Raw genomic sequence first — 27,177 nt, 5'->3', positions numbered from 1 at the left:
AGAAGACATGAATAGACACTTTTCCAAAGAAGTTATCCAGATGGCTAACAGACATATGCAAAGATACTCAACATCACTCCTCATTAGGGAAATATAAATCAAACCCACGATGAAAAACCACCTCACCCCTGTCAGAATGGCTCAAAGTAACAACACAAGAAACAACAGATGTTGGAGAGGATGTGGAGAAAAAGGAACCTTGAACTGTTGGTGGAAATGCAAACTTGTACAGCCACTCTGGAGAACAGTATGAAAGTTCCTCAAAAAATTAAAAATAGAACTACCCTATGTTCCAGTAATTGCACTATTAGGTGTTTATCCAAAGGACACAAAATATAGATGTGAAGGGGTACGTGCACCCCAATTTTTATAGCAACATTATCAACAATAGCCAAACTATGGAGAGGGCTCAGATGTCCATCAACTGGTGAGTGTATAAAGAAGATGTGGTGTGTTTATATACACATGTGGTGTGTGTGTAAATATACGTATATACATTCCATTATATGCATATATACATACACACACACACATCAAAAAGAATGCCATCAAAAAAGAATGAAATCTTGTCATTTGAAATGATGTGGACGGAGCTAGAATGTATTGTACTAAGCAAAATAAGTCAATCAGAGAAAGACAAATACCATACGATTTCATTCATATGTAGTACTTAAGAAACAAAACAGATGAACATTTGGGAAGGTGGGCGGTAAGAGAAGAGAAAGAACCAAACTGTAAGAGACTCTTGATAGAGAACTATGGGTTGATGGAGGGAGGTGAGTGGGAGGTGGGCTAAGGTGTTAAGGAGGGCACTTGTGCTGAGCACTGGGTGTTGTATGTAAGTGATGAATCACGGAGTTCTACTCCTGAAACCAAAAAATAAAAATATAAAATAAATAAATAAATAAAATTAAAAATGCAAAAAAACCCAAACCAAAACAAAACCATGTTATTGCCTTCTCACATCTAGTTTTGCTGATAAGAATGCTTATATAACTGTGGGGGTGCCTGGGTAGCTCAGTTGGCTAAACGTCTGTCTCTTGGTTTCGGCTCAGGCCACGATCTCACGGTTCGCGGCGGGGAGCCCCACGTCAGGATCCGCACTGACAGTGCGGAACCTGCTTGGGATTCTCTCTCCCTCTCTCTCAATAAAATAAAATAAACATGTAAAAAAAGAATGCTTCTAGAACTCTGATTCTCATTCATTTATTTTGTTGTTCATACTAGGATATGTTAGGATTTTCTCTTTAGTCAGAAGTATATGAAGTTTCATGCAGATGTGCTTAGGTGTAGGTTTTGGTTTTGGTTTTGGTTCTTGGTCCTACGTGGCACTCTGTGGTCACTTGTAATCAAAGAACTTGTGTTTTTGTTTTGTTTACGTTCTGGGAAATTTTCAGCTAATATTTTGGCCCAATACTGCTTCCCTTTTAGCCTTTCCATTCTTTTTTTTTTTTTTTCCTGGAAGTTTGTTGGGTATTTGAGATCTATTGTCTTTGTCTTACCTTTGGCCCATCTACTGTCTTAAAACTGGAAAGTCATCCATTTTCATACCACGTACATCACTCCAACATACAATTTTTATTATGTCACTCCCATCCATGCCTTCACTGGCTTCTTCGCAAAAATACACAAGGCTTTTATCATCGGTCAGTGCTCCTCTCTCCAGCCTGCCTGTGCCTTAACCCTCACTCCAACTCCAGTCATAATTTAGACACGATCTTTGAAAAAAATTTTTTTACATGGTTATTTATTTTTTGAGAGAGAGAGACACAGAGTGCAAGCAGGGGAGGGGCAGAGAGAGAGAGAGACTCAGAATCTGAAGCAGGCTCTAGGCTCTGAGAAGTTAGTGCAGAGCCTGATGTGGGGCTCAAACTCACAAACTGCGAGATCACGACCAGAGTGAAGTCGGACGCTTAACCGACAGAGCCACGCAGGTGCCCCATACGTGATTTTTTTTTTTTAATGAACTCATGCACTGTATTCTCATTTACCTTTATTTGCTCTCCTGGAATTAACTCCTCCTCTCAACTGATCTTCCCATAATAACCTTATAAAGTTAATTATAAGGCCTGACAATTATAAGTAATAATTGATAATTATCTGTCTAATTCTTACTTGTCCTTCAGGTCTTGGGTCTGGCCTCCTCCTGGAGGAACCTTTCTGACCGTCCTACATGTGGATTAGATAGATGCCCTTCTCAGGTGTTCCCAGGGCTTGGTAATATGTACCTCTTAGTACTTTAATTATACTCATCTCTCTCCCACCATAGACTGTAAAAATCTTAGGGGTACTGTGGAATCCTCACCATGGTTCATATCAGAGAGCCTAAAACATGAAAGTTGCTCAATACATATATTTTGAGTTTCAGATGTAGAATATTGATGTGAGATAGGGAAGCAAAAACAAAACGAAACTCTCAGGGATTCTTTCTAGAAGCCTGGTTATGAAAGAAAGGCCATTGGTTGGGGGGTAGCCAAAATGAATTGTCTGGGCCAAGAGTAGGTATCTTTAAAAGATGGTATTTTGGAGGGGAAAGGAAAAATGGAAATGCTAAAAATCCAGGAGAAATCAAGTAACAGAGGGAGCATTGCTTTTTCTTGGTGGGAGGTAGAAAAGGAGAGCTTGGGTCAGAACCCGATGAGACTCAGACTTGAGGTTTTTTTTTTTACGAAGTGGAAAGCGAATTCTAAGAACAGGCCGACAGAGGTGCTTGGCCACTGAGGATGGTGTTAGGAGTTTTGACATCACTGTCAAAAGAATGGAAGACGTCTTCCTTAGGCATGTTAGCAATTTTCAAGTCATGCTGAGAGCTCTGCAGAGGTTGGTAGGACTCCTTAAAACAGAAGGAAAGCCTGTGAAGTTTGCCTCTGAACTGACGGCCCCAAATAGCGTATTTTCGAAAGTTGTTTACCAATGACTAAAATCATTGGTGGATCGATAAAGGTTATCGATGGCTACTGAAACTGACTAAGTTATGAATTACCTAAAGACTTGAAGATGCTTAACATGAGCAAGAAAGAAAAAACTTCGTTACTGAACAAGATGAGTTATTCAAACTCAGGACACGAGCGACCGTGCTAGTGTCTCAGTGACAAAAATAGCAATACAAAAAGTGTTGAATTTTGTAACATTTTTGCGATGTCATTCTTTTCACAAAAGGTAATTTGCTTACTGTATAATTAAATACGACTTCCTGTTTTTATTTATATTCACCAATTTTGAATTTATAAAGTCGTTGGGTCTACACAGGTTTCTTCCCCCCCCCCCCCCCCCCGCCCACCTCTTTTGTTTTATTTTACATAAGCCTGTTACATCTGGGGCTTTTTGGACATAATCATCAATTATAAGTACATCACTCAAAGCTGCACACAGCTCATTTGGTTTGAAAGAACTGAGCAATATTGCCATTGGTTTTCTCCTTGACTTTGTCGACAGTGGGGGAGTATCTCAGGGGAGGATGTGAAAAGGGGGTGTGTTAGTAATGGTGGATGCCAGTCTCAGTGCGGAATGCCTGAATGGAACCGGGGCGAATCTGGTCTCCTTCTCTCTTACAGATTAGAAAGATCCAAGCCTCAAACCACAACATTTTTGGCTACAAGTCTTTCATGTATATAGATTTAGATATGTGATTACATCCAAATATCCAGAAATTATTTACTATTATGGAAGAAGGTCAGATGCTCAGCCTTTTTGTAAAAAATAGTCGGTAAGAACTTCAAAAAAAATCTGTTCTGTTACCTAAAAGTATTTACAACGCACAATTGTTACTCTTCTAAACCGGCCCCTGGAGTACTTTTGCAAGTTTCCTGGTTTGCTTAGTGTAACACTTAAAAAGCTGGAGGAAACGTTGGACCAGCTACCTTTTAATTGATCATTTGCATCGAAATAGCACAGGGTATAATTTTAAAAGACCATCACAAGATTTCTACCAATAGTTGGGTGATGCTGATGTGTTTGTTCCCTCAACAAAGACTTAAAATGCATGAATAAAATATAACAAGAATAGAGATCAAATTCAAACGAAAATAAACACCCGGATGCCAGAAATGAGACAGGAAAACATAGCTAAAATAAGATTGTTATTTTAAGCCAGTTAAATTTTAGGTGGTTTAGCAAAGGCTGATTGAAAAAGCCAGCTAAAATATAATTCACGTGTAAGGATAAAACGTCATATCTTTAAACAAAATCTGAGATTGTGGTTTTTTTAAATTTTAATTTGTTTTATTTTTATTTTTTTTAATACTTATTTTTGAGAGAGAGAGAGAGAGACAGAGGGTGAGTGGGGGAGGGCCAGAGAGAGAAAGAGACACAGAATCCAAAGCAGGCTCCAGTCTCTGAGCTGTCAGCACAGAGCCAAAGGTGGGGCTTGAACTCGTGAACCACAAGATCATGACCTGAGCTGGTCAGATGCTTAACCGACTGAGCCCCCCAGGCGCCCCTGAGATTTCTCTTTTATACATATCTCTGAAGGAACTAATAAACACCCCTCAAGGAGAAAAAGACTGAACACACAAGGAAGTAGTTGAATGTTGAAAACTAATAATTATATTGATAAACTAAATAAATATGATTGTTCAAAGTAATGATGACAAAGATTAACTCGTGTTTGGGGTGGGAGGGACATGTTAGTCACAACAGGGACTAAAATATGAGGCAGCAATTATATGGAAGAAGAGAGAGGGATGATCAGAACTCAGTTCCCTTGAAATCTTATCATTTAGGATGAGGCCAGAAATCCAGACTAATTTTAAAAACACATTATCCAATATGGTAGCCACTAGCCTGAGGTGGGTCTTCAAATTTAAATTTTAAGATTTAAACTGCTAAGATTTAAAATTAAGTTTCTTTACCTCTGACAGGTCAAACACTTTTGAAGTCATCTGGCTTCTAACAATAAGAAAAAGCCAAACAAACTGAAAATCAGTGACGTTTCCTGGACCCATCAGAGATTGAGGCTTCAGGGCAAACCACAGCCTTGAGATCTGGAATCCTAGGAGAGACCTACCACTTTTTACAATTCAGATATGTCATGCTTGTATTTAGGTCCCCGCGCAAATATGGCTTTCTTTCAAGGAGCTGGCAATATTCTTAGATGTGAAATACGCATTCCCCCAAATCCAAATAAAGCACCAAACACTGGGCTTCTTGTTTGGTCCTAAGAGTGGGAAGAAACAGTCACTTGTGGAACATTCCATGGGGCTCCTGCCTAGGTTATTCCTAAGAATGTTATCATCAGGGCAGGTCCTTGGACCTTCGCTGGATTGATTAACCAGTCTTGGTTGCGTCTGTGTGTCACCATTGCATTCGAATCAGTCCCAAGGCTTCTCTTCAGTTTCCAATACTATCACATCACCAAGACAGTGTATTTTTACCCTGGAGACCTGTATCAGGTCCGAATCCCTTCCGACCAAGTCATGGCAGTGAGCTGTTGAGTTCAGATGACCCGTGATGGCACAGTAAATGTGAACTGGGATCCTTCCCATGGGAAAACGAACTATGGTTGGCTCTCTTCCAAGACTGAGCTAGAGAAGAAAGCATTTGGAAAAAAAAAAAAAAATCCCGGGGTACCTGTTGTGTTTTGTGAGTGGTTGAAGCCATGTCTGGAACTGCCGATGTATTGGACAGTACATCTTTATTTAAGCCTCAGTGGTCCACTGTTGGTCTCCATGAGCTATAAAGACTTTTCCACAGGCCACACAGGGCTATTATACAGAGAATTCATTGATACCTGTGCTACAGCTGCTAACATGTCATTAATTAAAGAGGTAATCCCTTTGCCCACCAGGTATTCTGCATTGTTTTAAATTAACCACCTGTGTGGGCCCGAGAAATTCTAGTGGTTTCCATTTACTGTGCCCAAGGGGGACTGTCATGCCTTCTGTTTAAAATATTAGGTAGGGAAAGTAATTGCTAGTTGGACGTAATAGCCACCCCAGTGATACATTCAAGTAGAGGGGAACCAGCCACCTCACAAAAAGTTTGCTCAAAAATCCCAATTTTCATCTAAACTTTCACCTTAATCCCATCCACCTTTTAATTTCTATATCTTCCTGATCTAAATTAAGCTGCTGTGAAGGCATTACCCAGAGATTTCAAATCACAGTGCATTGGCTCCTGTGTTAAGGAGTCCCAGAAAAGGTTCCTTCTCCTCCCCTTCAGCTCCCTGGCCATTTTATCCATACATGTGCGGGTGGCCTTGGGTCCCCACCAGACTTGGCCAGAAGACTCTGGCCTCTCCAATATTTACTTGGATTAATCTGCTTACCCAATACCCCAGGCGATTCTGGGTGGCGTTTCTCACATAATCTTTGCCGCCTGGCTTTTGAATTCCTTCCAAGTGGGGTAAATGGAGAGAACTTGTCTGGGGGCCTTCTAATGTTGGGGACCCATGGGGAGTCTCACTGGTCCACACAAGCTTCCATAATGCTGCATCAACATCTTTGTTTCAACACTATGTCCACCACATTCATTCCCCTTTTCAATAACCATCTAAGACGTCCACACTGCTGGGTGGAGTCCCTTGATTCTCCTTTCTGTCTCTCCCATTTCTTTTGTAATTCCTTTGGTGACCTTGGTATCGGTAAGATCCAAATGGGGCAGCTGAGAGAGCAAAACTGATAAAACTTCTGAGACCATTTGATTTTGCAAGAGTAGTGTCACATGGGATACCCATGTGACAAGGGGCACCCTTAATCACAGCATTTACCATAACCTGGTAACGGGCATATTTAGTGCGTGAATATCCTAGTCACCATAAAGCCAATCCCACGTGGCTTGCCCACAAAGCACATTCGCCGCTTCATCTGAAGTGTTCCACTTGGCAATTGGAGGGGGAATCGGGCAGCCCTCCGTCTCAGGTAAGCACACCTCATGGTGGCTTTTATCCAGTCTCCTAGGAATCGATTCCTCAGGAATAACCTTCTGCGTGTCTGAATCACATATAACCGTCCGGGGTTGTTCAATGGTGGACTACAGATCCTGTATCAAACCAAACATGCTCCTCCACTCTGCACCATTCGAAACCAAAGACATAGCCCCCAAATTAGTTATCCCCGCAGTCCAGTTTAGGAAACGTTCCTCAGGAAGATGATAATTTGATCCACGAAATGAGACATCTCCTCCACACCATATCCCCCGGCTTTAGTAGTTTTCTGGTTTTGCTCTCCACCACACTGACTACCTTTTTGGTGATCAGAGGGCTTAGAGGTAGTTTCCTGGCATAATTTCCCCTCTGTGGGCAGCTTTGAGGCTAGTGGCCAAAGCTCAGGCTGATCCAAATTTGAACTTGGTCCAGCATCAAGTTCCAACTCAGAACTCTCTCTCATTTTAGCTGTTACAGATAATGATAACCAAGAGGTTGCGTATTTAGCATGCTCGTTATTTTGCATTTCCTTGGGTCTACTCTCATCTCTAATTCCACTGGTAACTTTTACCCTTAGTAACTGATCAAAGAGCTGTTACAGTTTTATACCACAAGTGCCTAGGTGGCCATTCAGGGATCAGCGTTCCTCATCCCTGCCCTTCTTTCTTTCTCTTTCCAAACCATATGTTTCCATATGTGCCAGAGCTGTTCTAGCAAATTCCATTTCACTGATACCAAATGTCTGGGAAAAGCAGGTTTGTTTGTTTTTTTCGTGTTTTCTTTTGCTTTCATACTTCACTTCTTGCCACCAAATGTGTGGGGATTTTTCCCCCCGTACTGACCAATTCTCCAACAGCAGCTGGGGGTCCTACAATTTGATTTAGTGCTGACACGATCTGTCTGTAGTGTCAGATCCCATGAGTTAACAGCCCTGTCTCACAAGACTTCCCCGAGTCCCATGTTGCCTTCTCTGATTCTGGCCTTCCAGCTCTAAATGGGGTTCCCATGACCCCATCCTTGGGTTTGACAAGCTAGCACAGTTCAAAGACCTCCAGTGGGGGGGGGGCGTGCCTGGGTGGCTCAGTCGGTTGAGCATCCGACTTCGGTTCAGGTCATGATCTCACAGTTTGTGGGTTCGAGACCCACATCAGGCTCTGTGCTGACAGCTTGGAGCCTGGAGCCTGCTTCAGATTCTGGGTCTCCTTTTCTCTCTGCCCCTCCCCCGCTCACGCTTTGTCTCACTCTGTTTCTCAAAAATAAGTATGTGTAAAAAAATTTTTTTAAATAAAAGACTTCAGGGGAACACTTACTTATGTTTACTGGTTGATTATATAATAAATTGTATGATGAAGGATTCAGATGAATAACCAGATGAAGAGATACATGGGGTAACTTCTGGAAGGGTTCCAAGCTCAGAAGCCTCAGCCACCCACGAACTAGGATGCACCCACCACCTTCCCAGCACATTGATGTGCTCACCAGCTTGGAAGCTCCCTGAATCCTATATTTTTGGGATTTTTATGGAGGCTTCATCAGATAGGTGTGATTGACTATTAAGTCAATTTCTAACTCTTCTCCCACCTCTGGAGAATAGGGGTAGGGCTGAAAATACCAAGCTTCTAATCACGGTTTGGTCTTTCTGGTGACCAGTGCTGATCTTACAGCCCACCAGAGTCATCTTATTGGAACAAAAGATACTTCTATCATCCAAGAAATTCCAAGGGTCTTAGGAGCTCTGTGTCAGGAACTGGGGTCCAAGGCCAAATGTTAGAAGGAACTGGGAGCAGAGACATTCTATATGTAATCTTATTCTTATTTTTTTTTTTTGCAAGTAAATATAGAGAATTGTAGCCAAGATCAGCTTACCTGAAGTGGAAGCCAGTAGAGCCCAGAACTGGTAGGAACAAGCACCTTAAAGGGTAATTTGGTGAATTGTTGGAGGCTGAGTGAAGATTAGCCAAGAACTGGTAGGAACAAACACCTTAAATGGTAATTTGGTGAATTGTTGGAGGCTGAGTGAAGATTAGGTGAGAATAGGACGTTCCTGGGGTCAATAGTATTAAAGGGGTCAGAAGCAGGTGCATGTAACTGGCAGAGGGCAAAAGCTATGGGCATGGAAGGATACATCTACTGCTTGACATCTGGAATGAAAACGAGGGCAAGAGGGAAGAGATCCTCTGATCTGTCTCCTTTTCCACCTTTGCGTCTATTGTTGCTCTTCCCTATTGGATTGGTTAGACCCAGTTGGAAGCCAACCATGAAAGCGGGGAATTGGTGATACAGTCCACAGCGGTCAGCCTCCCCTGGAAAGGGTATAGTAGGAAAATAAAGAACAAAACCAGCACAAGACCTGTCTACAATAGAGTTCGAGATGATACAACTATTTTTCCTTTTAAAAAAAAGCTCCTTTTAGGGGAGCCTGGGTGGCTCAGTCGGTTGAGCGTCCGACTTCAGCTCAGGTCATGGTCTTGCACTTTGTGAGTTCGAGCCCCGTGTCGGGCTCTGTGCTAACAATCAGCTTGGAGCCTGGAGCCTGCTTCAGATTCTCTCTCTCTCTCTCTCTCTCTCTCTCTCTCTCTCCCCCTCCCCTGCTCATGCTTTGCCTCTCTCTGCCTCTCAAAAATAAATAAATGTTAAAAAGTTTTTTTAAAAAATTTGTAAAAAATCCCTTTTGTTTTATTCTGATCTCCTTCCATTTTCATACCCATGTATCTGCTTTTGAACATATTCCTAATAAAAACCCAAGTTTTCAAAAACAAGCATATTATGATGGTTTTAGCAAATCATGTCCAGTTTAATCTTTTAAAATATTCATACATCATCTGATATTGGTTATTCAGTACTTTGTAAACGTATTTCTACAACACTTAAGAACATTTATAACTTATAATGAATAGAAGCAAAGATTTCATCATATCATTACGAGAATGGTTATGTATGTTGTGGTCTTGTACATCTGAGCAAGACAGGAGAATATATTGCCTGAGTTTTAGAAAGAATTTAAATGCAACTCTCATTATGATATGAATTTGTCTTTACAGGGTGCGAAGGATCCTGAATAAACAGTACGATCATTTATCATGGATTTAGAAATATAATGTTCCAGATATAATTTTGATGTATGTAATATATGCAGATAAATATTTAATTGTATGAAAGTTTACAAAATGGATATGAAAAAGATTAAGGTACAAAAGTAAATGAACAAAGAATACAAATAATTAACACAAAATAAAATGCAAACATAGAAAGCTAGAACTCCACCATAAGTTTAAAAGTAAATTAAAACAATTCCAATGTTTTATCAGCAAATATGCGTATATGTTTAATTAAGAAGTTATGTATACTATAATGATTCCACCCCTGTAAAAGAGTTCACTAAAGAAAGAAGTTGATTTTTTTTTTTTTTTTTTGGTGTGGAGAAAGTGTGGTGATTCTTTTATTCAATTTTATTCCATTTCTATATTTTTCTCCATTATGCAAATGTTCTTCAATGAGTATCACAATTTGTTTTAAGTTATATAACATATCACCAAAAAAAAAAAAAAAAAAAAAAAGGACATCAGGAATACTGCTTGGTACCCAAAAAATTTTCTGGTGATATTCAAAATGAAATAACTATTGCTTAAGGAAAAAAAAATAAAATTACATGTAAAGCACACACATATTTTTTAAAATTTAGTAATAAAAATGATACATGTGTGTGTGTATACAGATAGAAACACATGTACATATACATATGTAAGAGGGAAGTGATTTTAAAATAGCAGAAAATACAGTTGGCCCTTGAACTGCATGGGTTTTAACTGTGCAGGCTTACTTACATATGGATTTTTTATCATACAGTACAAAATATGTATTTTTTCCTTATGATTTTCTTATAACATTGTCTTTTCTCTAGCTTACTTATTGCAAGAACACAGCATATAAAACATGACATACAAAATATGTGTTTCTGGTATTGGGAAGGCTTCCAGTCAACAGTAGGTTATTAGTGGTTAAGTTTTAGGGGAGTCAAAAGTTATATGCAGATTTTTGACTACATAGGGGTTTGGCATCCCTAATCCCCATGTTGTTCAAGGATCAACTGTACACAGAAAACTGCTAATGAGCTGGTGATAAATCAACACCTCCCATAATCACAAAATAACATATTCAAAAATTTTAAGATCTGAACAAATGCTGTGATGCCCCTATTTTCAAAAAGTATGTTTGAACTGCTTCTCCGATGTACGTGCTTGTTCATTTGTGAGTCCAAGGGACTCCTCACTCTGTGAATTTCAAAACAATTTCTGAAAAGTTTTCAGAGGAAGACTCTTGGGTTTTACTTGTGTTTTACAGCAAACCCATAAACCTCATGCATTCCAAATGGGCGTGTAGCACATATTTCAGCAAGGGAATTTTTTAGTAAATGTCATATTTCAAAGTTATATGCCATGTTTGAAGTTATACTTCAAAAAAATTCCAAATTTGTGATCATATTTTCACAATACCTGGTACCTGGTCTTTAAGTAACTTTATCAATACTTTGTATTGGCTTTATCCCAGATTTTCTATCATTCCTAAATTTAAGAGGAAGAATGATCTTGAAATTTATTCATTTATTAACTAAACATACAAAACATACCTGATATTGATGTTAATGATTTTTAAAATTATACATACTGCCAATTATAACATATAACATAAGCTTATATGACACAAAGAATTAATAGGTTTGAGCTTTTAAGAGTCGTCTGAAGGAGAGAGGAGTTCCCATCTCATGGTTGTATCAATTTCTTCTTCAAAATTCCCCAGCTCCTGTTCCTTAGAAAGCTCTAAAAATACCTAAAAAGGAGACAGAGCAGAAGGAAAAAGAATATCGAGTTATTTATTGTCTTCCAAATTAATAAGAAATATAAATGGTACTAGTGTGTGAAATTTACAGGAATGATACAAAACCATCAAAGCTGACCCACCTTTTCCAATGTGCACTGGGAGAGGCTGTATTCTTCCAGGTTAAATTTATGTTTCACTGGGGGGGGGGGGGGGGGGTAAAAAAAAAAGACAAATAGCAGATGCTTACAATTTATTACTAAGAATTTTTTCAAAGGCATACAAAATAAAAATACACACAATTAAAATAAATAGAACATAAAGCTGAAAAAAAAACGCTTGGTGAAAGAATGGAATCACGAAAAGTCATAGTGTTAATATAAATGCAAATTAAGACTCTTAAATACAGAGAACAAACTGAGGGTTATGGGGGTGGGGGGTTAGAGGGATGGGGGAAAGGGAGATGGGCATTGAGGAGGGCACTTGTTGGGATGAGCCCTGGGTGTTGTACGTAAGCGATGAATCACGGGAATTTACTCCTGAAGCCAAGACTACACTGTATGTTAGCTAACTTGACAATAAATAAATTTTTACAAATGCAAATTAAATGAATCTTGATAGTAGAGTTTTCTCATATTACATTTTGATATGGTTTATTACTTAGTATATATGTCTTGGGAGACATATAAATTCCTTGAGGAACTACATAATTGATTGGTACATTCTTACACAGAAGGAAAATTTCAATCCCATCCCTTCCACTTTGAAAGGACCCAATACTTCTGTGTCACTGTCTTCAGCCAGTTTATCTGCTGTACCAAGCTCTATGCTGAGCATCCCCACCGGGAAATCCTCGTGAGACTGGTCATCGAATTTACATATTCAAGTGTTCACAGTTCACTACTCACCCAGTGAGAATCTTCTGTGTGTGAGCCACCCTTGGTACCATAGGCAAAGGAGGGGCAAAAACAAAACCCCTGCGTTCTAAGGGCAGGAGTATGGGCCTTAAATAAATAGGGACTTAAATATATAATAAATGATGACTACTACTAGGGAGAAAAAATTAATCAGGTAAAGGAAACAGGAAGTGCCAAGCACTCTTTTTTTTACAGGATGGCAGAGGCTGGCCATAGTTACCAGGTAAGAATTGAGCAGAAACTTGAAAGAAGTGAGAAAGCAAGGTGGGTAGTTAGGAAACAGAATTTCACGAAGCAGAATCAGCTAGTGCAAAGTCCTGAGGCAGGAGTGTGCAAGTCTGGTAGCATTTAGGAAGTACTGGGAAGTCAGGGTGTCCAGAGCGGAGGGAATAAACCTGGGATTCGTATTCTCTCAAACGCGATGGGCCAGGTACAGGTCTAGGCACTTGACAAACGAACTCATTTAATCTTCCCAATGACCCTGCCAGGTGGGCACTGATATTACCTCTCATTTCTAATTTTTTAAATGTTTATTTATTTTTTTTAGAAAGAGAGAGAGAGAGAGAGAGAGAGCAGGGGAGGGGCAGAGTGAGGGAGACAGAGGATCTGAAGCAGGCTCTGGGCGCTGACAGCTGAGAACCCGATGGGGGTTTCGAACTCATGCACCGGGAGATTGTGGCCTGAGCTGAAGCCCCACGCTCAACCGACTGAGCCTCCCGGGCTCCCTTACCCCTCATTTAGAGATGGGTCATCTTAGACCTGCAGAGATCCAGTGGCTTTACCAAGGTAGAGGGGCTGGCACAGGAGTTGGGGGTTTTCACCACTGTGCTGTGTGAGAAATTACTCCATGACAGTCTGCTGAAAGCCAATGAAGAGGAAGAACAGAGAATTTCCAGTGGCAAGAGGAGCCATGCACAATGCAGGGGACAGACTGAGCAAGAGACACGGATGGTTCATTCACTGTGACAGGAAGGCAGAACACACAGGCACAGAGGCAGGTCTCCTGATGGATGGGGGCAAGGTTTTCCGCTCAGGTCACATGATCTTATGGTGGGTGGGATGGGAGACTTGTGTCAGGCTCTAGGCTGACAGTGCAGAGCCTGCTTGGGATTCTCTCTCTCCCCCTCTTTCTGCCCCTCCCCTGCTCATGCTCTCTCTCTCTCTCTCTCAAAGTAAACTTAAACAAAAGAAAAATATATTACACAATTATCTACCATGAAATTATTACCTAAGTCTGAACAGATTCTTCCAAAATTTTATTTTACAAGGATACCTCTTACCTGCCTCTAATTTGTGAAAGGTCTGAGATAGAGGGTACACATCCGCCAAAGGTATCTTATAGGCCAAGAAGGACGAACACCTGGGAATACGAAAAATGTCATATTTGACGTTGAGTTTCAAGGGGAGAAGATGACCATCAAAATAAATACTGATATTGACATAGGTTTCCTCTGAAGAAAATAAAAATAATGCCAGTTAACGTATGGCTTACGTACAGAACAAATAACGTGACCGATGGAAAATCCTTAAAAGGTCTTTGGTGGCTGGCTGTTGGAGCGAATTCTCCTAGAAATAATGCAGCTTATCTGCATGTATGCTCAGTGTATGTAAACCTTTCTGTTATTGTTGTTGAACGTGGGCATCTGAACTGATCCCTTTGCTTAGTTTAAATTAGGCTGCAATTAGGGGCGCCTGGGTGGCTCAGTCGGTTAAGCGCCGACTTGGGCTCAGGTCACGATCTTGCCGTTCGTGAGTTCAAGCCCCGCGTCGGGCTCTGTGCTGACAGCTCGGAGCCTGGAGCCCGCTTCGGATGCTGGGTCTCCCTCTCTCGCTGCTCCTTCCCTGCTCCTGCTCTGTCTCTGTCTCTCACAAATAAATAAACATTAAAAAAAATTTTAATTAGGTTTTAATTAATTAACTTAATATTTCATCTTTGTCACTAGAAATCTAAGGGAAGGGGGATGTGAGGTTCAGAGAGAGGGACAGACTAGGGAAAGTTCAAAAGGCTTTAACTATAAACTTCCCCAAGCTCTGAGGACAGGAAGAGCCGGAATGGATTCGGATTCGTGGCGTCTTGTTTCCACTTGCTACTTCCAGCTGCCTGACTTCGTGTCTAGTCTCAGCTCATCCTCAAATGGCTGTCTGATGCCCCCCGCTGGCCCTAGAGCTGCTCACACCCCCAGGCCTGGCCCCTTTCAGCCCAGCCCTTCCTCTTCCAGCCTTGCCACCCATGGCCATCCCACCTAGATCAAAATCGCTTCTTGGAGTTGTAACACCAAGAGGCTGGAAACAGGACTGGGTTACTTGCCCTGGCACAGCCTTAGAGAGTTCTGTTATATTCATGCTGGGCTGAAATGGAAATAGCAGTTGCTATCCCTGCTTCTTTGGCGTGCTCCTCTCTCCAAGGAGTTCCAAATTCAGTTCTTGTCCCGCCTCCTCTCATCGTCCCCCACCAACCGGCAGGCATACACAAACACACGCGGACGTACAGGTCCACACACGCGCCTTTCTGTTCTCCATTTTGAGGCATGAAAACTCATTAGAGGGAGAATGTTTGATGATCTCGACTGCTGTTTGTTTCCTAGAGGGGAATTCACCCTAAATATGTTACATCTTTTAAACTGTAGATATTTACATCTTTTAAATATTCTCAGGGAGGTCTGTGGAAGGCGCATGGGGCCAACCGTGGTCCCGTGTGGGTTCCATGCAGGAGAAGTTCCTTTCCCCCAATTTTTCCAAGTCCTGTTCTGGGTTGGGGCCAGCCCTGGATGGCTGAGGAGGCTCATGCAAGGTGTCCTCAAGCCTTCCTAGGGGACACAGCTTCCTGGGTGGCTCTCCAACCTCTTACAATCTGGAGGAGTCTGTAAATTGGTTTTTGAGGTCCCTAACTATTATTATGAAGTCAAATCATCCTGAAGTTCTCACAGAGCAGAAAAGAAACCACTTGAGTGGGTAATGCCAACAGGTTTTTCCATAATCAGAAGCTCCTTCACCTTTCCTGCTGTGCAGCCTGTGGGAAGAGCTTCAGAATCTCGGCTTGAACCCAAGTCACTTGGGACGACTCCTTCACTTTCAGTTCTAGAACGTAATCCTTGCCAAGTTTGTTTTTCAGGTGTTGGATGGAGCCGATGCACCTATGGGCAAGAAGGAAAACATGTTGGAAAAAATGCTACTCCTTAAATTTCTTATATTATTCCTTTTTTTTTTTAATATTTATTTTTGAGAGAGAGGGGCAGAGAGAGTGGTAGAGAGAATCCCAAGCAGGTTCCCAGCCGTCAGCGCAGAGCCCAATACAGAGCTCAAACCCACGAACGGTGAGATCATGACCTGAACTGAAGTCAGACACGCAACTGACTGAGCCACTCTTACATTATTTTTAAATTTCAGATGGAGGGAAAGGAGCATCCCTGAGCGAACTGAAGGAAAGAACTCTAGGGGCTCACAGCGATTTCGCCCTTCCTGTGGGGAATCTTGTTCTGAGGGTCAAGCACAGACTCCAGAAACACACCCACCTCAGCCTTCCAGACACCATGATGGCGACGCGGTCACAAATGGCCTCTGCTTCAGCCAGGTAATGGGTGGTCAGTAGGGCCCCCTTCTCTGTGTTTTTAATGGCTGCCTGGATCATCTGCCTGAAGCACATCAAAGAATTACCATTAAAAAAAGGGTAGAAAAAAAGAGAGAAATGGAGGGAGAATTGTAGAAAGAAAATACAGTTTAGGAATCGTTTTTATCAGCCAAGTTTCTAATTAAAAAAGCAGAAATGTGAATATCGATTAGGTTTCTGATAATATGAAGTGTTTAATATTTTTAACGCTTTGATATTAATATTTAATATTTTTAGGTATGCCAACGGTATTCTGGTTAAGTATTTTTTAACATTTATTTATTTTTGAGAGACACAGAGAGACAGAGTATGAGCAGGGGAGGGGCAGAGAGAGAGGGAGACAAGAATCCGAAGCAGGCTCCGGGCTCTGAGCTGTCAGCACAGAGCCCGAGGTGGGACTCGAGCTCACAAACCACCAGATCATGACCTGAGCCGAAGTCAGACGCTTCACCGACTGAGCCACCCAGGCACCCCAAGGGTTTTTTTTTCTTTTTTTAATGTGAATACCACATGAAGATGATACATCAGAGAATCTATGTGTTAAATATTTATTTTCCCAATTATACGGATTATCTCCACTAGATTAGAAATGAGTGGATTTGGTGTCCCGAGATCAGTTTAAAAACACTACTTTTGCATAAAGGTTATACTCCTGGCTCTGAGGGTTATGATAATGCTCACCACATTTGCTGCTGCCCTCCTGGATCCATGCCCGTCGATGGTTCATCCAGAAGCAGGATAGGTGAATTTCCCAGGATGCTCAGCACGAAACACAACTGAAAAGCAGAGAGGCACCTCATTCGCTGCTTGCATCATACCGGCCCTCAGAGTAACATCACACATCACACATACCTTTCGAGTGGCTCCTGCCGTCAATTTCTGCACCGGCACATTTAGCTGTTCGCGCAGGGTGAGAGTATCCACCAGCCTGATGGGAAAAGGATGAGAATATCAGTGCAAGAGAGGATGTTTGGAAAATGTGATCCCACAGAAGAGTAATAGCTTTTGGAGGGAAGCCTGGCACTGTTCTTCTGAAACTCGAACGATCGGAGAGAAGAACAGTTCGTTTTGGAACATGGAAGGCTTTCCATCTCGTAAAAAGTCCTGGAGGGTAACTAGAATTTCGAACTTGGAACTGAAACGGATGCTTATTCGTGATCATTCATTCATTTAACACCGTCCATCATTATATGCATTTTTGTGTTTTTTAAAGATCCCTCAATCAAGGATGCGGGAAACAGCTCCCGCCCTCCAACCCTGCCCTACCACTGACACTCTCTGAAAAGGGGGAGGCGTCGCTTCTCCTCTCCATTCTTTATTAGTGAATTCAGCATCAGTGGTACAGCCTCCCTCCCTGCCTGGGGACCGAAAGGAACCAGATGACCTCATTTTACCGTGAGATGGCACCAGTGGCGTCCCCTTTCCTCAGCCCTTTGATGGCAGTGAACACCTCCAGATGTTCCCTCACTGTCAGGCAGGGCCACAGCACGTTCTCCTGAGGACAGTACCCCAGGAAGCCCACCATGCTGTCTCCCTGATGACCCCAGCCTCTCAGCTCCACCTGAGAAAGTAAACCGGTTTTAGACCCACACGCAGCCTTTTCTGTCATCTCACGATTCCCCAAGACACTGACACAAAGCTAAAAAATACCGCAAGTTTTTGAGCATCGACAGACTATTATCAGATTGACATCATAAAGCCTTTGTCTTTCTCTGTCTGATTTATTTCACTCATTTCACAGTATACCCTCTACGCCCAACCACGCTGTTGCAAATGATAGAGATACTGAAATCATTATATTGTATACCTGAAACTAATTTAACACCGTTAACTGCGCTTCAATAAAAAAGGGCTTAATTAAAAAGATAAATAAATAGACAAAAATTAAAAAGCTAAAAAAATGAATACAACAGACATCGGTTCATACATTTCTTCTAGAAAATCATCGAAGCTGCTAAAAGTAGAGTCTCACGAAGATACGGCCTGCATTTATCACGAAATTTATAGTTTGGGAATAAAAAATCATTCTTCCATTCTTTACTACCTCTCCAGCTGTGGGCTTTGCGATCCCAGAAATCATTCTAATAGATGAACTTTTACCGGCACCGTTAGGTCCTAGCAATCCCAAAATCTCACCTGAAAGAGAACCACTGATTATTAATCTGGGAAGTGAGTCATCACAAACTCCACGCACGGCACTATTTTGAAATTGATCACATACATGCAATTCATGTCACCAAACCATGTCCTTTAACTCCTATAATTATATGAAATAATAGTGAAACGCTTGTGGGTTTGATGTCAATAAGTCTTTTGTCTTCCAGATTACTTTTTTCAGGGAAAAATGTGCCAGGTGCTTTTCGGTAGTAGGCACCAGATGTTCTGAGTCCATGGTTGAGTGATCCCTAAACTTGGAAAGGCAGGGACATTTTTGTCCATCCCGAATTCCCCCACCTGCATCCAAGCCACCATTGTCTTTCATCTGTCTTTCATCTGAACTGATGTAAGAGCCCCTTAACTTGTCTGGCACCCATATTTACAAGCCAATAATAGCCAACGTGCGATTTTTTTGCGACGCTTAAGTGCTAACCAAAAGCTGGCTAAAACCTCTCTGGTGGCATTCTACTAATTTGGTATAAAAATCTCAACCCGTGGCTGTATTTCGCAGAGTGGCACCTAGTCTGGCCCTGCTCCCGACTCGGACTTCCTCTCTCCCATCTGCAGCTGCATCACTAGTCTCTCCGTGCCTCGACCATTCCAAAGGCAACCCCAGGTCTGAGTCCCTGCCCGTGATGTTCTCTCTCCCTGGGTGCTCTTACCTCTTCCTGCTCGCATAACTGACACCTTCTTATCACCCAGGTCTTGGCTTAAACGCTACTGCTCTAGAAAGGTCTTCCCTAACCCTAAGTGAATGTAGCCCCAAGCTGCTCATGCCATTTCACGTATCTGAATGCTCCACATAGAAATTGCTTGCTACGTGCTGGGGTGCCTGGGTGGCTCAGTCGGTTAAGCGGCAGACTTTGGCTCAGGTCATGGCTTCATGGTTCGTGAGGTCAAGCCCAGCGATGGGCTCTGGGATGACAGCTTGGAGCCTGGTGCCTGCTTCAGATTCTGTATCTCCCTCTCTCTCTGCCCCTTCCTCCCCCCTCAAAATAAACATTAAAAAATATATATATATGAAAGAAATTGCTTTTGTGCTGACACTTTTCTTGATATGTTAGTTTTGTTTTTTGATCCTCTCTTAGGATGCAAAATCTATGAGGATAAGGACTTGCCTATTTCTTTCATGATTATATTCCAGCACCCAAAGTAGTCCCTGGCATGCTTAAAAAATATATGTTGAATGAATGAATGAATGAATGAATGCTTCAGCAAGTACAATGGTGTCTATAACATAGATGTTCAGTGGGGTACTTTTAAAATAATGGTGAATAAGCTTAAGTGATTCTGCCAAACCTTTTTTAACACAGAAGGAGATATTTCTTGCTGCTATTTTCTTCTTTCTCTTTGAGAAGCAACTTTTCTTCTGCCCTGCATACTCTTTGTGGAGACAGCTAGCAATTATGACAGGTTTCTGGAATAGAGGACAGTGTGATTTTCCTCTTAAGCTTCAGAGATGTTATGTTCCTATGTTCTCACTGCTGGACTCTTTCTTACTCTATGTCATAAAACAAAGTATATTTCAGATTGACAGTAATCAAATCAATACCACTTGTTTCAAATGTAATGTGCATTTGTTGATGTCAATAATATTTCTTGCTTCTAAAATTAACACAGATAGCTTCGTGGAAACTGGCTCATTGCCTTCCCAGAAGTGCCCAAGCTCACAGGCACGTCATAACATCTGTCTAGCAGATAAAAGAGTAACCCTTTAAATCTTAATCCCTATTCAGCATTTTAAAACAAATCTCACCTAAATTCCCCAACTTGGGAAATGTTTGGTTTTGAAATGATAGCTCTACCTATCGAAGCCCATTTTTCTCAAAAGGGGAATAGAACCGGGGCTCCTGGGCGGCTAAGTCAGTTGAGGGTCCCACTTTGGCTCAGGTCATGATCTCCTGGTTCCTGGGTTCGAGCCCCGCATCGCACTCTGTGCTGACAGCTCAGAGCCTGGAGTCTGCTTCGGATTCTTGTTTCCCTCTCTCTCTCTGCCCCTCCCCCACTCGCGTTCTGTCTCTTTCTCGCTCAAAAATAAACATTAAAAAAATTTTTTTTACAGTGGAATAAAACCATTATATTCTGTGTTCTCCTTTGACCTTGAGGACACCCCAAAGAAGCGCTTGCATATTTAAGAATTACGAAAAGGCACTGAACTCTGGGGCGCCTGGGTGGCTCAGTCGGTTAAGCGGCCGACTTCAGCTCAGGTCAGGATCTCTCGGTCTGTGAGTTCGAGCCCCGCGTCGGGCTCTGTGCTGACCGCTCAGAGCCTGGAGCCTGCTTCGGATTCCGTGTCTCCCTCTCTCTCTGCCCCTCCCCCGCTCACGCTCTGTCTCTCTGATTCGCAAAAATAAATAAATGTTTAAAAAAACATTTTTTTTTTTTTTTAAAAAGGCACCGAACTCCAAACTTTCACAATGAAAACCAGCATACCGCCCTCTACTCTCGATAGCTCTTGAACATAGGGCTGTTAACATCCACTTTGTCCCTTGCTTTTCTACCTCCTCTGAGAGTGAAGTGGCCAGGGCAGTTGCCGTTCTTATTCTTTCTGCTTTCACATCTTCATCCTCGTCACCAGGTTCTTCTGGATTGGGTTGAGCACCTCTACTTTGGGGGGAAATTCTGTGGACAAAACGAAATGTAGGACAGAGGTTTCCTCGTTATGAATGACATCCTTCAGTCGGGAGCTCTGTGATCGTGCCATTGTCCTTTCTTTCAGTAAACTGGTGATGATGATCGTGGCCCTGTGAATACACTGCTTCCGTTTTCCCCAAGAGCTCCCATCCCCGTGGCCAGAATTGCTCCCTTCATGCCCTCCAAGTTGTTGCCCGTCTTCCAGTCAGAATCTCTGACCCGTGCGGATGTGCTGGCAAATAACTGCTGCTGCTTTCAAAATCAGGTCACCTACGTCTTCTCTGTTGACTCTGAGCCCAACTTAAGGACACCTGACATTTGCTTCAGCATCTTTTACTGTCCGCCCTTCCTAGAGCCCTTCTAGAAGGTCCCTGTTATGAAACACTCTGGGCTACATTCCTCAACCAACTCCATCCCACCTCCTCTGTTCAAGGACACGTGATCACCTGAGAGGAGAGACTGGCATATCTGAGTACTCGTTAAATTCCGGAGGAACTGAAAACTTCCCTCCGCCGATGAGTGACGGAGAGTCCTGTTTCCAGGCAGTTAAGTCAGCAACCCAGCGACCATCGTGAAAATCAGCCTGCTGCGTACGTTGTCAATACAAACCCACGCCAACAGGTCAGTAGCGCAGCCGCTACGTAGGAAGGTTCAAATGTGATACTAAGTTCGAAATTAAGTTTTCTCCCAACCTGAAAACAGGATCCCTTCGCGTTATTTTCTTTCCCCATTTCGCTTCCATGCATCTCAGGAGAAACACCAGTATCAGCGTCTGAAAGTAGGGCTAGGAGCAAAGAACAGCAGTTACACGTCGGCATAAGTTCACAAATATTATTTAAGCGTCTGAATTAAATTGGTGGCCTTTGTCTTCAGGTAAAATACAGGCGAATCGTTCTTACAAATCCGGGGAGAAAGCCGGCTGTCCGGTGACCATCCAGCTCTGTGCCTCCTTTCTGCTCACAACCCACATCCTGGCTGTCAGCCGAGTTTATCTGCCCTACCTTCAAAATCACCCGGAACCCAACTGCTTCTCACTCCTGCCTGTGCTGCTCCCCTCCAGGGTCCAGGCCGCCATGATTTCTTATTGTGATATTACAACACCTTGCTCCCTGGTCCCCTTCTCCTTCTCCTCCCCTTGCCCCCAACATCTATGCTCAACACAATAACTAGAACTACTCTTTTACAACATAAGTCTATAAATAAACTTAAAAACAAAAAAACACAGGGTGCCTGGGTGGCTCAGTCGGTTAAGCATCTGCCTCTTTTTTTTTTTTTTAATTTTTTTTTTCAACGTTTTTTTAAATTTATTTTTGGGACAGAGAGAGACAGAGCATGAACGGGGGAGGGGCAGAAAGAGAGGGAGACACAGAATCGGAAACAGGCTCCAGGCTCCGAGCCATCAGCCCAGAGCCTGACGCGGGGCTCGAACTCACGGACCGCGAGATCGTGACCTGGCTGAAGTCGGACGCTTAACCGACTGCGCCACCCAGGCGCCCCAAGCATCTGCCTCTTGATTGTAGCTCAGGTCATGATCTCATAGGTTTATGGGTTCGAGCCCCGCATCACACTTTGCATTAGCAGCACAGAGCCTGCTTGGGATTTTCTCTCTCTTCCTCGCTCTCTGCCCCTCTCCCACTCACACTGTCTCTGTCTCTCTCAAAACAAATAAACTTGAAAACAATAAAATAAACTAAAACATAAGTCTAATCATATTGCTTTGCTTAAAACCCTCCAATGAGTCCTCAGTTACTCAAAGAAAAGGTAGTCCTTAGAGTGACCCAGAATGCTCTGTGTCAGCTCTTTCTGTCCTCTTTGCACTTTACCCCGTGACCTCTGAGATCGTCTCTTGTACCCTTCTCTCCTTGGTCACTCTGCCACAATCACACTGGCTTCCTTGCTTACCCTGGGACAAGCCAGCGTCCCTCGTGCCCCTATTACAGGAATGCTCCTCCCCAAGCTCTCCCTACAGCCTGCTTTCTTGCCCCACCTCCAATCTTTAGTTCTCAATCAGGTCTTTCCTGACTACCCATTGGACACAATATATACTATTTATTTTAGTTTATTATCTGGCTCCTTCAACCAGAATATAAACTCTACAGGGGCAGGGACTTCTGTCCAGTTTTGCTTCTATGTCTGGAAAAGTAATGACACGTTGTATCCAGAGACAGTAGCTTTCTTCAGCCCAAGCATACCAACAAAATCATCTTTCCCTTTCATTTTTATTATTCAACGTTGCCCTTTTTATCTCTAATTCAAAGGACTTAAGTTACATTGAACCTGTGTTTCTTACAAGCTCTCTCAAACTTGGAGGTGGCATAAAAAGGATAAATAAACATGAAAAGTTAATTTTCTATTAAATTCTGGACTTACCCAGTCCGCTCAGGCATATAAAAACTAACTCATGATTTGGATTCATATCTGAATTATCTTATTCTGAGACTGTATCAAAAGGGCTTTCAAAGCTGGTACCCATCAGATAAAACCAAATATTGTAGTAAATGGTAACTATAAAAAAAAAAATAGGTAAAGAGGTAGAAAGGCCTTCTTACTATTAGGCATACTAGAAGATCAACTCCACTCAGATCAAAATGGTGGTCCTGATTGTCTGAATGGTACGCCTGGGCTCTCTGCAAAGACAAAAAGAAAAAGAGCTAAATGGAAATTCATCAGCTTTATGATTTGCATTTAAATAATGAAATTCCAAAAAATCAACCAACCAACCAATCAATAAAATTAAATTCCACAAATTGCATATTTTCAATGCAAGCATCAAGCTTGAGTCCTCTGTGTGCACTGGTGACAAATATTCCACTGCAGGGAAGAGAGGGGACTGCTACTCAATGCTGTCTCCTAGTGAACAGGTGACCTGTGTCTGTTCTCTTTTCCAATCTTTTGTTGTTGTTGTTGTTGTTGTTGTTTAATCTTTTGTTTTAACATTTGCTTCAGGTCTACTGAAGGCATCACAGAGAGAGGATCCTTGTGAAAAATAATAGGGATTGACAATATCTGTCCCAAATGCCCCTCAAGAGCCTTTTCTGGGCCCCTCCCTACCCTGATGGTGACTTTCCCACCATAATAGTTAGCCACATCATGCTATTCTTCCATCATCAGTCAGTACGTTCAGAAAGTAGCTCATTCCTCCTAAATAACGTACGACAGATATAAGTTAGTGTGGTTCACTCGGCAGGTCTGCTTATGTTTTAGGGGATTGCTTTAAGCAAAGGAAGGGATTTCCAATTGAGAATTCTAAGTGTTCCTCAATCAATGGAAAAGTGCTTATGCAGACAGAGGGCTTCCCAGGGGCCCCAAGAACATGAGGGATTAGGGCAGCTTTCCCTACTTTCTTTGAAGTATCATCCAGGATGATGTGGGGCCCTAAAGAGCATCTTCCTGGCTGAGCTACCCAGCACATCTATCTCACTTCTTTCCATTTGAATCCCACTTTCTTTAATGCCTCCTGGTCTTTCCTGTTTCAGTGCCTTTGCCTCCCTCCACAGAACATGCTTACCTTCTGCCCCCTTCTCCTGCTAATTAATTCTGACTCATTCTTCAGGATCCTGTGGAAGCGTTGCTTCCCCCAGAAGAATCATCTGACTCTCTAGATCATGTCAGCTGTGCTTTGTATCCTGCCCTTGGCACTTTGCCCTTCTCTTTTGGGACTTTCAAGCCTTTTGCACTGAGTTGTTTCACCAAGTGAATGGTGAAAGGATGAATTGTGCTATCTTGTTCATCAGGTGTCCCCAATGACCCGCACAGTACCTGACACAGAATACTGTTTCCCAAAGACCAGCACAGGGTCCAACACAGACCACTGGTTAATGTGTATTTTCGAATGAATAAATGACCCTGTATATGGTTTTATCCTCACAATGGATAATGAATACCTATTAAACTAGGCAACGGTTTTCAGTCTGGCATTAGATTTGAATAGCATTTGACAATGCTTTTGTTTTGCAAAGTGCCTATGGCAAACTTTATTGAGGTTAATTTTTCATGCCAGCAAATTCACCCATTTTAAGTATACAATTCAAGGATTTTCAGTAAATTTACAGAGTTGGGAGAGCATCACCACAATTCACCTTAGTAACATTTTCATCACCCCAAAGAGATACCTCATTTGCATTTGCTATCAAACCCCATTCCCAACCCAGCCCAACCCCAGGAAATGACTAGCCTGCGTTCTGTCTTTACGGAATTGGGGCAAAGCACTTGAATAGGCTGCATATTCAAAATTAATGACCTATTAACGGTTAATATTTCTTACCTCTGCCAAAAAAGCTAGAAATTCACCCATGGTGGATGAGGGAATTAATATCATGCTGGAAATCAAGACAGGTAAGTTGAAGTGATTCATTACAAGGGTGTCAAACATGATGGTTGAAGTCTACAAGGCAAGTGAAGACATATTGCATGTCAGACGTAGACAGTCCATTGATATTGGGGAAAATATTGAAAATGTAAATGTTATCATCTATATCAGAATTTCCCCACATACAGATTTACCACTTTCAGATGGAGAAGGGAAGGGAGGGGTTTTAGTTAATGAGAATGAATGTGACTGTGAGCTCCCCAACAGAAACATTTTACATAAAAACCTGGAGATTAAGGCAAAGACTTCCTGAGAGTGCATTAAGTGCAGTCTAAGACAAGATAAAGAGAGAAATCACCCTTTTACAGCTAAGGTAACAATATTGTGAATGTATAAAAACCTGCATAAGATGAGAAGCTATATGGGTAGTTACTTTGTTTTATTTTTTTATTTAAAAAAGTTTTTTTAATGTTTTATTTATTTTTGAAGGAGAGAGAGACAGAGTGTGAGTGGGGGAGGGGCAGAGAGAGAGGAAGACACAAATCCGAAGCAGGCTCCAGGCTCCGAGCTGTCAGCACAGATCCCGACGCGGGGCGCAAACTCACGAGTCTTGAGATCACGACCTGAGCTGAAGTCTGATGCTTAACCGACTGAGCCACCCAGGGTCCCCTATGGGTAGTTATTTTAAAAAGTCCATACTGCCTCCTACCTAGACTAATGCTTTCTCAATGTCATTCCTGCTCCATTTATGCCCCATTCCAAACAGATAATTTTATCTGCATTTTGATTACACTGATTGATTTTGAGACTCTGCATTTTGATTACAATGGACTTATTTGCTTTCAAAATCCTGGTAAATGTGGGATGAGGGATAAAGATGATTTTCCATTGTTCTGTTTTAAGGATCAGTTTATTAGTCCACAGTGTGTATTGAACACGATATTGAACCTTTTCTGGATCTTATTAGTGTGAGAATTATCATAAAAATAGTAAAAGTTGTAGCCATTAAATTCGCTGAATATCACACAAACCCTAGGCATTAAGAACTTGGCATGCGTTGTTTGTTTTAATGCTCACAACACCATAATGTGGTCATTCTTGCTATCCCTTCCTTGTATGGGAAATCCAGGGTTTGGAGACCATAACTAACATCCCCAAGACTACACAGTCAGTCAGTGACAAAGTCGGAATTCAAAACCCTATGTGTGTGTGATGCCTAAGTCTTTATGTCAGAAAACTATACTGTTTAGTGGGTTACATAAGGGAATGTTGAATGGCTACTCAGTGAATTTAGAGTTTGGGGGGAATGGATAATCTACACATAAAAAACAATTGGGAATACAACTAAAGAAGTTGTAATCAAGGGTTCAGTAAGAGCACAATAAGCATTTTAGATGGCAAAATTTCAAAAACATTTTCTCATTTTACAACCAATAAGCTAAGACTCAGTGTGCAAAGAAGAGAGGTTACCTCCCTTCTTGGGCTGACATCATGGGCACCATCATGGGCTGACAGGTGCTTCCTTATTAGACAGGGACCTAAGATACCCATGAGGTACCACACCCTGTGGGCTATGAGAATCCACTGGACTCCAGAAACAAATTGACAGCTGACTGTGGCTTCACTCAGTGATGGAGAGGCCTCGCCTACACTGTCTTTGCAAATATACCCAAGATCACAAAAGGACAGCTGCACTGCCCATCGTCCGATACATTTCTATATATGATCTGTGAGTGATAATGAATGACCTGGAGTGGTTTAAATGGATACTAACTGCGTCGTGCAAGATCGGTTCTCGCAATACATGTTGCCTCAACACATATTTCAAATAAAATGATAAGTTCTTTGTACCAGGCACAAAGGTATTGCAAAACAG

General features: G+C 42.1%; 1 protein-coding gene across 3 annotated transcripts in view; it reads right to left on the bottom strand.

Moving 5' to 3' along the window:
* Positions 1-9,632: 9,632 nt before the first annotated feature.
* Positions 9,633-27,177, bottom strand: part of ABCA6 (ATP binding cassette subfamily A member 6) — a 60,583-nt gene continuing 43,038 nt past the window's right edge. For 2 of the 3 annotated variants that reach the window (XM_058705092.1, XM_058705091.1), the window contains 14 exons: positions 25,257-25,376; positions 23,542-23,619; positions 21,685-21,776; positions 20,860-20,980; positions 19,658-19,775; positions 18,246-18,337; positions 17,596-17,762; positions 17,054-17,129; positions 16,883-16,977; positions 16,107-16,226; positions 15,588-15,728; positions 13,875-13,954; positions 11,821-11,876; positions 9,633-11,689 (listed from right to left, as the gene is read on the bottom strand). In XM_058705092.1, the coding sequence (XP_058561075.1) occupies positions 11,588-11,689; positions 11,821-11,876; positions 13,875-13,954; positions 15,588-15,728; positions 16,107-16,226; positions 16,883-16,977; positions 17,054-17,129; positions 17,596-17,762; positions 18,246-18,337; positions 19,658-19,775; positions 20,860-20,980; positions 21,685-21,776; positions 23,542-23,619; positions 25,257-25,376 (1,458 nt within the window). In that variant the 3' untranslated portion in view covers positions 9,633-11,587. Of the gene's footprint in view, positions 11,690-11,820; positions 11,877-13,874; positions 13,955-15,587; positions 15,729-16,106; positions 16,227-16,882; positions 16,978-17,053; positions 17,130-17,595; positions 17,763-18,245; positions 18,338-19,657; positions 19,776-20,859; positions 20,981-21,684; positions 21,777-23,541; positions 23,620-25,256; positions 25,377-27,177 lie in introns of those variants that run through there. The other variant, XM_058705093.1, reaches the window with a different exon arrangement.

This window comes from Neofelis nebulosa, chromosome 16, assembly GCF_028018385.1.
Source record: "Neofelis nebulosa isolate mNeoNeb1 chromosome 16, mNeoNeb1.pri, whole genome shotgun sequence".
Lineage (NCBI taxonomy): Eukaryota > Metazoa > Chordata > Mammalia > Carnivora > Felidae > Neofelis > Neofelis nebulosa.
This window is presented reverse-complemented; position numbering and strand designations above follow the sequence as displayed.